At 39.5% G+C, this 14,108-nt stretch overlaps 1 protein-coding gene across 2 annotated transcripts in view; it reads right to left on the bottom strand.

Moving 5' to 3' along the window:
* The window catches only part of ANK3 (ankyrin 3), a 743,189-nt gene that overhangs the window by 6,657 nt on the left and 722,424 nt on the right, over nucleotides 1–14,108 (bottom strand). Inside the window, exons 45-47 of one of the 2 annotated variants that reach the window (XM_027771266.1) lie at nucleotides 12,140–12,223; nucleotides 11,942–11,998; nucleotides 10,105–10,189 (exon numbers count right to left, since the gene is read on the bottom strand). In XM_027771266.1, the coding sequence (XP_027627067.1) occupies nucleotides 10,124–10,189; nucleotides 11,942–11,998; nucleotides 12,140–12,223 (207 nt within the window). In that variant the 3' untranslated portion in view covers nucleotides 10,105–10,123. The remainder of the gene's footprint in view (nucleotides 1–10,104; nucleotides 10,190–11,941; nucleotides 11,999–12,139; nucleotides 12,224–14,108) is intronic. The other variant, XM_027771265.1, reaches the window with a different exon arrangement.

Genomic DNA, 14,108 nt, shown 5'->3' on the forward strand with positions numbered 1-14,108 from the left:
ATTATGCCTATTAATATTCAGTATGATTTGGTTTCAATAAAAAAGCAAGAGTTAGTTCCCTGTATAAATCTCTCTTGTTCTCAGTTTGCAGTGAGCGTGTTAGTGGCAAACACTAGGAGTGCAGGGGAGTCATTCACTGGACAAAATATACCAACTACAAAAGTATGAGAAGCCTAAGGAACTGTGAGCCTGTTATAAAATACAACATTTTGTGGGACCAGCAGATGACATAATAGGTACATTGCTGGACTCCCATGTAGTCGACTGTGGTTCGAGTCCTGAACCTGGTGCCTTAAACTCATGCTGGGTGCATGTGCATGACACACATGTGTGCCCAAGATCCCAGGAGGAGAATGGAGAAGAGATTGCGGCGTGGCCATCTTCCCGGGGGGTGATTTTTTGCTTTCCGTCTCTCTCTTTCTGGCAAGTGCTCGTAGACCTCACCCCACCAAAAAAAAAAAAAAAAAAAGAACTCTTATAAACTATAATGACAGCACCATCTGATGGGAAGGTGCGATAGCAGGATTTGTCAAGACGACATTTCAGAAATAGAATTTTTAATCATCTCCCTTTCTAGATTTAGTTGATTAGAGATAGATGTATTTGCATTTAGGAATCTGTCTTTTGGGTCTGTATGCCCCTCAAACCCAACTGTAGGAGAAACTAACTCAAAATCAAGAATTAATTTTAGCTATTTCACTGTAATTTTTATTATTATTATTTTTAGATTTTTGCCATAGGAACTGTGTGCTTGCTGGAGAGACGGAGAGGGAAAGTGAGAAATCAGTCTCAGTGGGGTTAACCGTGCCACAAACCCATCTCCTCCATTCTCCTCTTGGGATCTTGAGCCTGCGTGCACATGCACCTTGCTTGTTTTTCAAGCTGCTGGGTCTGGGATGGAGTCAGCCATGTGGGATCCAGTGCCTTAACCACCATACCATCTGTTGGCCCCTGTACATTGTTTTAAAAATTATTTATTTAATTCCATCTGTTATTGTTTTTTAATTTGACCAGACAGAGATAGAGAGAGAGAGAGAAAGGGAAAGTGAGAAAGCAAGTTGCCAGGTCCGGGACTCAAACTGCAGTTGGCCATGTGGAAATTCAGCATCTTTAAATGCCATGCACCTGCTAGCCCTTAACCCCTGTGATTTTTAAGAAATATTTTGGGACCAGCAGACGGCATGATGTTTATGTTGCTGGACTCCTATGTAGTTGAATGTGGCTTAAGTTCTGGACCGGACCTGGCAGCTTAAACATCATGCCGAGTGTTTGTGTCTGTGTGTGTGTGTGTGTGTGTGTGTGTGTGTGTCTGTGCACTCGTGCGCACGGGCGTATGTGCAGGGATGCCCCAAGATCCCAAGAGGAGAATGAAGTCGAAGGGATTGCAATGTGGCCATTTTTTGCTTTCTGTCTGTCTCTCCAGTAAGTACATATGCCCTATAGCAAAATATCTCAAAACACTTTTAAAATATAGAAAATAATTTAGAAAGTGTTATATTAAATATATTAGACACAGAAAAACAAAACAGCAATTCAGTGAATTTTCATAGCGGCTGGTATTTCACAGGTGAACTTTGCACTTGATATGTTGCATATCTGCGTTAGGAGTATGCACAGCTGCAGTAGGTCATCGGGAAAGTCAAGACATATTTTTCCAAGCAAAAGTACATTGTGACTTTCCAGACAACCTAACAGACCTGTACAGGACCATGGATATACCTGTGGTTTCTACTGCTTAGCTTAAAAAAGTCCATCTCTTTAGTATGGCATCTGAAGCTCTCTGTGGTCCAGCCCAGTGAACCTTTGCAGGCTCAATTCCTACTACCCTCCACTGAAAAGCTTTGTTTCATAATCTTCAGGGGTTCTCAAAGTTGACTGTATTATTAGAATTATTAGAGAAGGTTTTTAAAATCCTAATGTGGCAGGGATGATGGTGTGCACCTGTAATTCCAGCTTCTTGGGAGGCTGAAGTAGGAGGACTGTGAGATCGAGGCCAGCCAGAGCAACACAGTAAGACTCCGACTCAAAGAAGAAAACAAAAACAAAACCCCAATGTCCAGGCCAGGCACATCTCACACCAGTTTATCCAAAATTACTTGGGATGGGCCCAGCAAAGTTTGAGAGCCTGTGATAGGTCGTGGAGCAGTGCTTCCAAAAATTTAATGTGCATTGGTCACCTGGGGATCTGGCCCATCAACCTTACTTGGAAGATAAGAGGGCATGCCAGTAATCTACTGTCCATTCTTTTCCAACTTCTTTTGCTTTGCTCATGAGTTAGTATTTACCTCCACTTCCCTTCCTTAGTCATAAACTACATCTACTTCACTGCTACCCTGCGAGTTTCTTTCAAATGCCATTTCCTTGAAAGGGCAAACTGCTATTGCTAATGCAATTCACCCGTGCAGACTTAGCTCTGGCATGCTTTAAAGAAAGCCTTTTCTGGTAGTCCTTGCCCAAGCCCACTGAATACGGAGAAGAGTTCTTTCTCTCCTTGCCATCTTCCCTTCCCTTCACTTCTCTTTTTCTTTCTCTCCAGTTGTAGGAGTCATGAGGCTAAGAACAGGTTTTGATCACTTTAATACTAATGGGGCTTTTTTGAGTTTTCTTCCTGGTTTTAAAGTATCAGAAGTCACAGGACAAGTAAAAAAAAATAGAGAAATAGTTTAAGAATGTAAGAAAAATATTTACACAATAAAATTTTATAGCTTTCATTTTTATTAAATGCTTCTTACGCACCACTGTTTCAAAGCGGTTTAGCTCATTGAATCCTAATACCAAAGAGGTACTATTACTTTTGCTGTTTTATAGTTAAGAAAATAGAGCCTTGGAGTTTTGGAACAACGAGTCCAAGGTTATGCAGTTAATCCATGGTTGAGCCAGAATTGGAAGTCAAGTCACATGACATGTCTTGCCCTTACTTTGAAGCCAGCTAAGGCTTTTGGTTAATTAGGGATTTCTTTTTCTGTGACTAAGATAAATACAGAAAACATAATATGAAACCATATCTACTCCAACTAAGTCCTTGGAAAATATCCTTGGTGGGAGGGTTCTGAATTTGGAGTGAAGCAAATTCAGCAAGTTAGGGCGCACCCCTAACTTTCTGGAAGCAGGATCAGGAGGGCTGGGTGAAAGTCCAGACCTGTCATTACCTGCAGCCGCAGGGATCTGTTCACTGGTTAGTAAGGAGGAATGAGTACTGTCTTACTAAGTTCCTAGGTTACTGCGAGAAACAAGTAATATGGAAAAACGAAAAGGTTTCCGAAATGCAAAATACCACCACCACACACAGAGGATTTCAGAGACAGCGTCTTCCTTCTTCTCCTAGGGCACGTACATTTCAGCAGCCCAGCCCAGGCCATAGCTGTGCAGACTGGCAGCCTCTGTAATCCAGGCTCTTCAAGGTTCTACTCTTGGTTCTCTTCCTGCCTCTCCAAGCACTAGTCAGAACACATAGTTGCTGGGTGTTTGCTGTGGGCTTACCAGCCACTGTTTATGGCAATTTACATGTATAATCATTAAATTCTTTTTTTCTTAAGAGAGATTTTTGCTATAGGGTGCATGGGCTCACCAGAGAGACAGGAAGAGACAGGAAAGTGAGAAATCGCTGCAATCTCTTCTCCTCCCATCTCCTCTTGGGATTTTGGGCACACAGGCACATGCCCAGTGTGTTTTAAGCCACTGGGTCTGGGACTCAAACCGTGGTTCACTATGTGGGAATCCAGTTACATAACCATTAAACCATCTGCTGGTCCAGTAAATTCTAACAACTCTTATTATTCTTCTACTGGGGTAGACAGAGATGGTTATTCCTTAGGCTCAATTTCAAGCCCCTTCTTTGTCCTACTGGGGTAATAGAAGTGAGGAAATTCATTCATGGAAATTAAGTAACCTCCTCAAACTCACACAGCTACTAAACTCTCTGGCAATTTCACCAGGTCCCTTCTCTCTGCGCCCTTATACCAGAGATGGCCACACGAGATCTGGAGCACAGACTTCTCTTTGTGGCTACTGGCAAATCCTGAGGTCACTGCCTACATAGTGTCTAGAAAGCCTAGTGCATCCCCCAGGCCACCTCAAAAAAAAACCCTACACGTATTTTTGTGGTACTGAGTTCTTTATGCCAAAGATGACATAAAAGCTAGCAGCACTATATTGTCGTCACTCTCTCACTTTCCATATAGACTGAATCTGGTTGATAGCCTTCAGAGGTGTTTCTCAAATCTGTCCGGTCCTTTCCATTCCCTCCATTCCAGTTCGGGCCCTCATCTGTGTTTGATTGAAGGCTTTTGTGTTCGTACTCATTTTCACTTATTTCCTCTACCATTACTCGGGTGACCTAAAATCCCATCTGATATTATCCTCTGCAAGGAGTACCCTTACTGTCTCCAGGATAAAAGCCAAACTTTTGAGCATAACACATATAATCCTCTCTTGCCCTGTTTCAAATCCTGTACTTTCTTCAAGAGCCAGTGCAAATATTCACTTCCAGTAAATTTTGGAAGGCCTCCTGTGCTGTAGTTAATTACATCTTCTGGTGGGTTCTGCTAGCAGTATATACAGTATCCTTTATAATAGTTATATATATTTTGATTTGTGGTACTGAGGTTCACATTTGCTCTTGGACCAGGTTGTTAAGTCATGCTGAATAAGAATCGATATAAATGAGTAGCAGAAACTTAGGATAATGGCTTGAACATTGCATTTCCCCATCACCTACGTAGCATGTATCATAAACCTTTGCACATAGTAGAAAGAGGTTAAAGAACTCTAAAGGTCTCACAGTCACAAAGGCTGGTCAATTAATCTGCATTCTACTAGAGAAAACTTTCTCTCACCCACTGTTATTAAATACATGGGCTAACAAATTTTGAGATAAAATTAAACAAATATGCTAGTGGGCTGAGGATAAATGAAGGCAATTTTAGATTGACTAGGGGATCTAAAACAGCTTGGTATCTAAAAGAAGAAATGAAGGAGGGTCATGGTTTGAGCTTTCTAGAAGACAGACCAGAGGCAACCTTTTAACCTCTTCTCTGAAAATGTTTCTCCTTAGCACTCAATTGCAAACCCCTTCTCTGCTCACTTCAGCTTTCTCCCTAGGTAATCACATCTGTTCCCTGGTGTTCAATACCCACCTCTTTACTGATGACTGCCACATTTTCTGTCCAGCGCCAACCTTTACTTAGAGCTCCAGGCTTACCTAACATAAATTCGTGGATGTCTCATAAGCAGTTCAACTTAGTGTGTCCAAGTCTGAATGCCTGCTATTCTTCAAACCCCTTTCTCTTCCACTTCTTTCATTACCACCAGTTGCCTGAGACTCATTCTCAACTCAGGCCTTCTTTTCCACCCTATCCCCAAGTTCATTTGTCAAGTGCTGTGGATATTCCTAAAATGATTGCCCAGGTCCCAGCCCAAGTCACCATTATGGCTTACTTGGAATATAGCAATAACTTCCTAACTGGTCACCTTCATTTTATGCTTGTACCTATATCCATTCTCTACATAGTGTGCTCTAAAAATAACAAATGAGCAAGAGAAGAATGAAAAAGAAAAAAAAAAAAAGATTAGGTCTGGCCCTGGTTTAAACTCCTTCAAAGGACTCAAATTCTTCTTAGAAGGAAGTCTACATCTTTCTCTGGCCTACAGGGTTCTGAATTACGGTGCATTTCTCACTTTATCTGTGCCGGACTCACCACCACCAGCAGCTCACCAAGCTCTGGTGCCGATCTTTTTTCATTTCATCAGATACAGCAGACCTGTTCCCACCTCAAGGTCCTTGCATGTGCTGTGCCCCTTGCTCGAAGCCCTCTTCTTCCCCATTCTTTTCATAGCTGCTGTCCCCTATGAAATCCTAAGTGTCATGACTTCAGAGAGAACTTTCCTAGCCTCTAAAGTATTCCCACATTATTTTTTCACTGGATCCTGCACTTTGTATTCTACAGCCTGAACAACAATTGCCTATCTTTTACCCCCTTGCAGACTAGGAGATCCAGAAAGGCAGGGACCATGGAGGTTTACTCACCACTGTGTATCGAGCCCTTGCACTCTAAGCCATGCATGCGGTCAAGTGTTCTTTGAAGGAATCAACTTTTCGGCCTGAGATAAAATGCTGCCTTGGCAAACATGGACATTCTCACCACTCTTGCTTCCCGCAGGGCTGTAAGATCCTGATCATTTTCCCAAAGGAGGTTGGAATACGGCTGCAGGTTGATCTACGTCTCCGACATGGCTTCTACCTGGGGTCCTTTCCTTGTGCATTTTCCCAAAGGAGGTTGGAATATGGCTGCAGGCTGATCTACGTCTCTGACATGGCTTCTACCTGGGGTCCTTTCCTTGTCATGACCTCACTAATCAGCCCTCTAACGGTATTTGAGGTAAAAAAATCTAGGGATTATGGATACCTTAAAAATAAAGGCTTGCCTTGTTTCTCTTTTTAAAAAACAAAACAAAACAAAACAAGCCTGAATGTTTTCACCATAGAGTATGAAGAAATTTACTATAGGTTGCCTTTGTACTAGTGTTTGATTCAAAATTTGCTTTGAGTCTGTAATAATCACCCAGTACTATTTATTAATATGAGTAGTATTAAAGATCTTAGATTTTAGATGAGTTCAAATTTCATTCTTTTTTTTTCCAGCTGCAGGACCTTGGGTAAACCATGTAATTTGTCTAAACCTCAGTTTTCTCATTTATAAACAAGGGATTTTGGTATTTATCTTACAACATTGTTTTAGGGATTTTTAAGTTTTTTTGAGAGATTTTTGCTATAGGGCATGTATGCTTGCCTGAAAGACAGAGAGAGACAGAGAGAAAGAAAGCGAGAAATCACCCCCAAGGGGGCATGGCCACGCTGCAATCCCTTCTCCTCTCAGGATTTTGGGCATGCACGCACATGCGCCTGGTGTGAGTTTAAGCCACCGGTTCCAGAACTCAAACTGAGGTCGACTACATTGGAGTCCAGTGACATAGCCATTACGCCAACTGGTGGTCCCATTTTAGGGATTTTGTAAGGTAATGTGTATAATGATTTTACCCAGTACCCATCATATAGTCATCGTTCCATACAAGAATGACTGTTTTCACTACTCATAAATAATTTTAGTAAGACAGCCTAGAATCATAGAACATTAGATTGAATATTGATAATCTTTAAATCCTAGCTCTGTCAGTCACAAGCTCTGTGACAACAGACAGATCTCTGACCTCTCCAAGCCTTAGACCCTCATCTGTAAAAAGCCACAAGCAAAACTGGCTTAACCAGCCTCAAAGTTCTTCTGAAGAATCGATTAAGTAAGACAAAAATGTAAAAGTATTTTGTACACTGTAAACCACTGTTATATGTACAAATCTTTAAAGTCACCAACTTTCCTCTTAAGTACAGGAATGGCTGCGACTCCATATTAAAGTAAAACAGGTGCAGAGTTCACGTAGTTCAAAAATCCAGTTGCTTCTAAAATGAGTCAGTGAAATTTGGCAGCATTTCACTTGCTTAGTCGTTTTGTTATTTTTATTTTTTTAAAGGCAGCCAGCAAGACTCTAAAAACTCTCTGATTTCTCCAGAGCAGATATACAATGTCCTGAACAATATTCTTGGACTCATTTCTTAAGTTCACTGATGGAAGGGAAACCTGACCCTGAAAGGTAAAATTAGGCTTGTTGTCAAATCACTGTTCTTTCCATCTGACACATTTTCACATCCATATGAACTAATCTACTCAAATTTTGCTTCTGTTCAGTGGTGTAGCAAGTGATTCTGATAATTTCTTTACAGGGTCATTATTCATCATTTTAAAGCCTCTTGCATACCTAGTGACCACATCATTTTCATATTAGTACATTTTAAAGGATCCTGGAAACCAGCACTGTCTTAGTTTGGGTGTCATTTATTTGCAGGTATTAGGCTATGTCACTGTAGAAAAATGGTGAGCTGGTAGAGGTGACCTTTTCGGTTCTTTCCCACTCAAACTCTGAGAATATGATTGAACAAGCTGCTAAACTTTTAGGGCCACACTAATGCTGTCTGGACTCTTCTACACTCCATTTATCACTTAGAATTGCTTAAGTAGACTAATTCAAGACAGAAAACTCATGCTCAGTATTTCATGAATCTACTTTATGTAAGTCTTTCACTAGATTTAGTAGTAGGACATATATAAAAAAGTGTGTTCATTCTAGATATTACTGCATTGATAGCATCCTTAATTTTCTTACTTCGCACACTTCTTATCCAATAAAAACCAAGTCATGTCAATATCTCCTGATTCAGCCTTCCTCACTGCCACAGTCAACACCTGCAATAGTGTCTTAATTGGTTTTCTACTCATCCATTTTTGCCTACTCCAATTCATCCTCCATTCTGTATCTTATGTGAGTTGATGCAGAATATAAATCGGATCAGACCCCACTCCTGCCTAAAAGTCTACAGTGCTATCCTGCTGCTTTTAGGGTAAAGACCAGAATCTTCACAGAGATGACTACTGTATTATACTCTCAAGGAAACCTTCCTGTTACCCAGATCCAGGTCAAGTCCCCAGTGTGTCAACATGTTGGCCCTGGAATTAGGGTTTGTTAGGGTTTATATCTTATTTCTGCCCCTTTTTAAACCTATGTAACCTTGAGTAACTTACTTTATCAATTTTGGCCTATGTCTTCATCTCTAAACTGGAATTATTTCTAGAACATTCTACTGTTTAAAATAGTTTTCTCAGGGGGCTGGCAGGTGGCATGGTGGTTAAGGGTGCAGGACTCCCCCATGGCTGCCCATGATTCAAGTCCTGTGGACCTAGTGGCTTGCTTTCTCACTGTCTCTCTCTCTCATACTCTCTCTTGCTCTGTCCCTCTCTGGTCAAATTAAAATAAATAAATAAGGTGAAGTAAACCAATTCTAAACAAAATTTAAAACTTTTTTCAGTACCATTAAATGATTGGAGATGGTACCCAATCAACTAACCAAAGGATAAGTTCACACTTGTGTTGTTTAGCAATGATTCCTGAGTGAGTGCTTCAAGAGAGGAAGATAAATCTTAAAGTGAAAAATAAACAAATGACAAGGGGAAGGGGAGGATTAAGAATTTATCTGATTTTAGTTACCTCACATATAAAATTAGGGGCAATGAGACTAGATTATGTCTTTTTTCCTTACCCTACTGCTCAAAATACTAGGATTCTAGTAAGTAGAGAACAGTAGATATATGAAAGTGAAAACCAGAATCTATTTGCTCTTTGTTATTTTGACCAATAGAGCTACAGAGGATTGTAGATGAATAGCCCTAAAGAAATTATTCTATTAATACTTAGATGTAGGGTAGACTCCTGAAAATTCTGTTTTTCACCCTAAATAATACATATACTTGGGGTAAAAAACCAAAATTTTCAGGAGTCCACCCTCACTGGCCTTTATGACTGTAGCCACACAGAAACAGGGTATGTAAAATTTAGAACACAATGTTAAAATAGTGCGATCTATGAAGAGACGTACACAAATATTTAAACAAAGCTCACTTATTAAGCATTGAGCTTTAAAAAATAATAACCAGTAGTACTAGTAATCTATTTTTTTGCTTTGGTTTATATAAAATATATAAAATAACTTATGAGGATTTCAGTCATTCAGTGTAGATTGGACAACCACTGTATTTCAACCAAGATGATCTCCTCTGATGTTGTTCTGCTAAAATGGTGAAAGGCTGATCAATACAACTCTTAGAAAACATTTGTAACAATTACTGGTGGCCAGAGTCTTCATGTTAGACTGCATAAGGCTACTGCATTTCAGAGAGAGCCTTCACTCATAAGGAGGTTATTCAAAAATCACTGTTTATATTTGCTTCTGCAAACATCATTTACATTTAAATTCCTGCTCTATATTTGAGGAGAAAGTTTATGGACCATGAACAAGGGTCAAGGTTTAATGTGTGTGTGTGTGTGTGTGTGTGTGTGTGTGCATAATAAATCAAAAGAACAGGAATGACTTCATACTGAATTTTTAAAGCTGGAATTCAGTGAAAAGAAAAGGAAGGGAAAGATCTGAATCAATTTTTGGAATTAGACATTTCATGGGAATTTAAGTCCTACTGCTGTTGATGGGAGCACACTTATTACCTTGACTGACTGTTTACTGTTATGAGTGGCTCTTCTTTTCCACATGCCGGATTTCTTTCTTCGTTTTCACCTTATAACCTTCTCCCTGTATAAAAGGAATGCACACATTAAGATTCCATGGCAAACTGCATTTTGGTACTTCCCATCCTGGTCCCTGGGGGCTAGACTAAGATAAGTCAAACAGTTTAAAGCACTTTGTCACTTCATGTCCAAAAATACAATCCATTTGGCGTAACCACACAGCCTTAGCGTCATCATCGAGGCAAGCTGGAGAGCACTGTCAACACAATACAACACAACTGTACTTTACAGTAATTCAGCAGGTTAGTGATAAAAAAAAAAGAAAGCAGCCTTTTCCATAGTAAGCTAGAAATCATCACTAAAGTTTGCAAGGCACCCAACACTCAGTTTTAAAAACATCAGTAGTTTATCATTTATGTCTTTTTTAGCCAGCAGAATTTGAAGTGATCTGTTGTAATACGACTGAAATTCCTCAGTAAAGCACTGATCAAGAACCAAACCCCATGGAAATGCTGTTGCTCTGAAGAACTTTATTTTCATTGTTTAAAGTTTGTGGAACGCCCAGACTAAGAAGGCAGCCTAAAACAAGACTTCTCTCCACTGACCACCAGGAACAGACTTCTCTCAGGGCAGTTGTACGAATACTCCGTTTTTACCTTACTTATAATAGAAAACACAAGTAGCCTTCCTAGTTTTGATTTAGTCCTTCTGAGACATTTTCACTTCACTTTTTTGCTAACATAAACACACTTGATTGAAGTTCCTATTTTTAAATCAAAAGCGTAAAGATCTGAGAAATAGAGAGAAATGAAAATAGCCAGAAATGTTTTCTGAGGCGGGAGGGTTCCTTTGGTGAGCTACACATCTCAGTGATGAGTTTGGTTCTTAGGCTGGCTGGTTGGAAATGGGCTGTTAGGCACCCACTGAAGATGAACCCTCTCAAGATGGGGGAGTTTAGGGGTGATCTCCATGGCATAGCAGTAATATGCTGCTTAAGGGAAGCTGGATCCCACATGGAGATTGCTGTTCAAATCCTCGGCCTAATAGCCCTGAAACACACAGTACACGTGAGTGCCCAAGATCTGAGGGGCTGCAGAAGGCATGAGCAGGCCTCATGGAGGGTGCATCTCTCCTTTTCTCATTCTCATGTGTACACACTCAATCACAAAGGAAAAATAAATAATAGAGATGGGGGAATTCAGATTTCCTACAGAATGTATTAGAAAGGAAAAATGTAGAAATCTGATGTAGAACTTTTCAAAATTATTTAATTTTATTCATTCATTTTAATTTGACCAGAGAAAGAGAGAGACCAGGGACAGGGGAGGAGTAAGAAAGCAAGCCACCAGATCTGGGACCTGAACCATGGTTGGCCATGTGGGAGTGTCCAGTGCCTTAACCACCATGCCACCCGCTGGCCCCTGATGTAGAGCTCTTGAATGAAGTGTAAGCCCCACGTCCTGGGAGTGTCCTCATCCAAAGGCAGAGTCATTGGTGGGTGGGATGGGGGCACTCCCAGGTATTTAGAGCTCTTGAGGGGTTTTAGTTTCTCTCTTTCTTAACCTGGTATATTCTGTCTCCTGATTAATGAACTTATCACTGAGAAAACACTGAAGACAGTAAAAACATATGTAACGGTATAGAATGTTAGAAAGAAAAGTTTTTTTTTTTCCTAATCGTGATCAAATGCATGAACTGTCAAAAGCAGCAAATACTGTAAGCTGCACACTGCAGATGCCAGCCTGTTAGCAGCACTTTCTAGGCAGTGCACAAGCTTTTATCCTCTACTTTCTCCTTGGCAATGCCCTTCCATTACCACATCATGTTTTCTCTCTTGTGGGAGAACCATTCGTCTTATTACTGTCCGAGTGATCTGTAGGGAGCAATAGTGAGAAGCAGAGATTTTTTTTGGTTGGAAGACATGATGCCACAGTACCAAAATAGCAGTGATTTTAATGCACAGGAAAAAAAAATCTGAATTCCAAAGAAAGCATGAAATCTCAATAGTGATTACTTTTCGGGTGATGAGGTTGCCTTCTTCATCAGTAAATTGTTCTTCTGTGACAGATTCACCAGGAATATTTTTTGCTTCCTCCCCCTAAAGGATGTGGCATAGAGATTAGCAACATACTAGACGAAGAGATTTCCACACCACTCCAAACACCACACACATGCTCTGCAATTTTAGGAAAAGAAGTTGTCGATTCTACTTGCTATCCCAATGCAAGGGGAAAAGGCAGACTTCACTAGCAGTTATGTAGCACTCAACAACATTCAAGCATTAAACCTAAGGTATACAGAATGTAATGATGGTTAGCAACAAATTCAAGAAGGAAGAATTTGGAAATATGTAGTTATGGAATGTAGTTACACATTGATAAATAAACCAAAAGGCATCATTTATTGAAAAACAAAATTAGCCAATGATTAGACCTGATCATATCATCTTACTTTAAGCACAGTGTTTTATTAGTCCTACCAAATCTCATGAGGGGAGATTTGTGGATCGAGTCTCACCTAATTTGTATTGAGATTGTGCCTTAGTTGGAGCACTGTATTATTATCCTTGTTACTGTGTCTCATTTAAAAATTCATTTACTAAGGGTAATGTATACCCTTTGCTTTTCACAAGACAGGAGGAATGTTCAGGGTCTAGAGAAATTTTTTTTTTTTTTATTAAAAGACTAATAAGCCTTTCATAGGCCTCAGAGTAAGTCAGAATAACCATTTCTGATGAAGTACATAGTTTAAGAATACTATCTTTAAGTGAAAAGGGTCTTATATGATGAGTGATGATCTCCAATGCCATAGGGGAAGAAAAATCAATACCAAAGGAATTTAGCATTATATATTTCAGTAGTGACTATAATCTGATTTACAAGGGGAAAATGTCAAACTCTGGAGAGTTTTAAAAGTGGAATAAATTCATAACTAACCAAGCTTACCTGCTCTTAGTAGGTTGGTATCTTTAAATAACTCTTTAAGAAATCTCTACTAGCTCTGTGATTGTGTAAAAAGACTTTTCAGAGGGCTAAAATAGGCCTATCTCTGCAATATGTTGCCTTCTTCATCAGTGTTCAACCTCAGATGTGTGCCATTTGTAGTTTGGAGGAACAAAGATAAATATATTGGGTTGTTGGAAAACTCATGATGTATTTTTTCATGTTTTTCCCTGCAAAAATGTGTCATGACTTTCTGTTACTGTGTCTCATTTAAAAATTCATTTACTAAGGGTAATGTATACCCTTTGCTTTTCACAAGACAGGAGGAATGTTCAGGGTCTAGAGAAATTTTTTTTTTTTTATTAAAAGACTAATAAGCCTTTCATAGGCCTCAGAGTAAGTCAGAATAACCATTTCTGATGAAGTACATAGTTTAAGAATACTATCTTTAAGTGAAAAGGGTCTTATATGATGAGTGATGATCTCCAATGCCATAGGGGAAGAAAAATCAATACCAAAGGAATTTAGCATTATATATTTCAGTAGTGACTATAATCTGATTTACAAGGGGAAAATGTCAAACTCTGGAGAGTTTTAAAAGTGGAATAAATTCATAACTAACCAAGCTTACCTGCTCTTAGTAGGTTGGTATCTTTAAATAACTCTTTAAGAAATCTCTACTAGCTCTGTGATTGTGTAAAAAGACTTTTCAGAGGGCTAAAATAGGCCTATCTCTGCAATATGTTGCCTTCTTCATCAGTGTTCAACCTCAGATGTGTGCCATTTGTAGTTTGGAGGAACAAAGATAAATATATTGGGTTGTTGGAAAACTCATGATGTATTTTTTCATGTTTTTCCCTGCAAAAATGTGTCATGACTTTCTAATGACCCAATATTTAGTGAGGTCTAGTACTCCAAAGACCTACTGACCTGATCGTTATAATCCTTGTTTAAAAGGGAAAATGGATAGTGCAACACTGCAGTAAACAGATGTGGTCTTTCTTTTTGTTTTAAGAGAGATTTTTGCTATAGGGCACATGT

Source organism: Tupaia chinensis, unplaced genomic scaffold (genome assembly GCF_000334495.1).
Source record: "Tupaia chinensis unplaced genomic scaffold, TupChi_1.0 Scaffold000199_1, whole genome shotgun sequence".
Taxonomy (NCBI): Eukaryota; Metazoa; Chordata; class Mammalia; order Scandentia; family Tupaiidae; genus Tupaia; species Tupaia belangeri.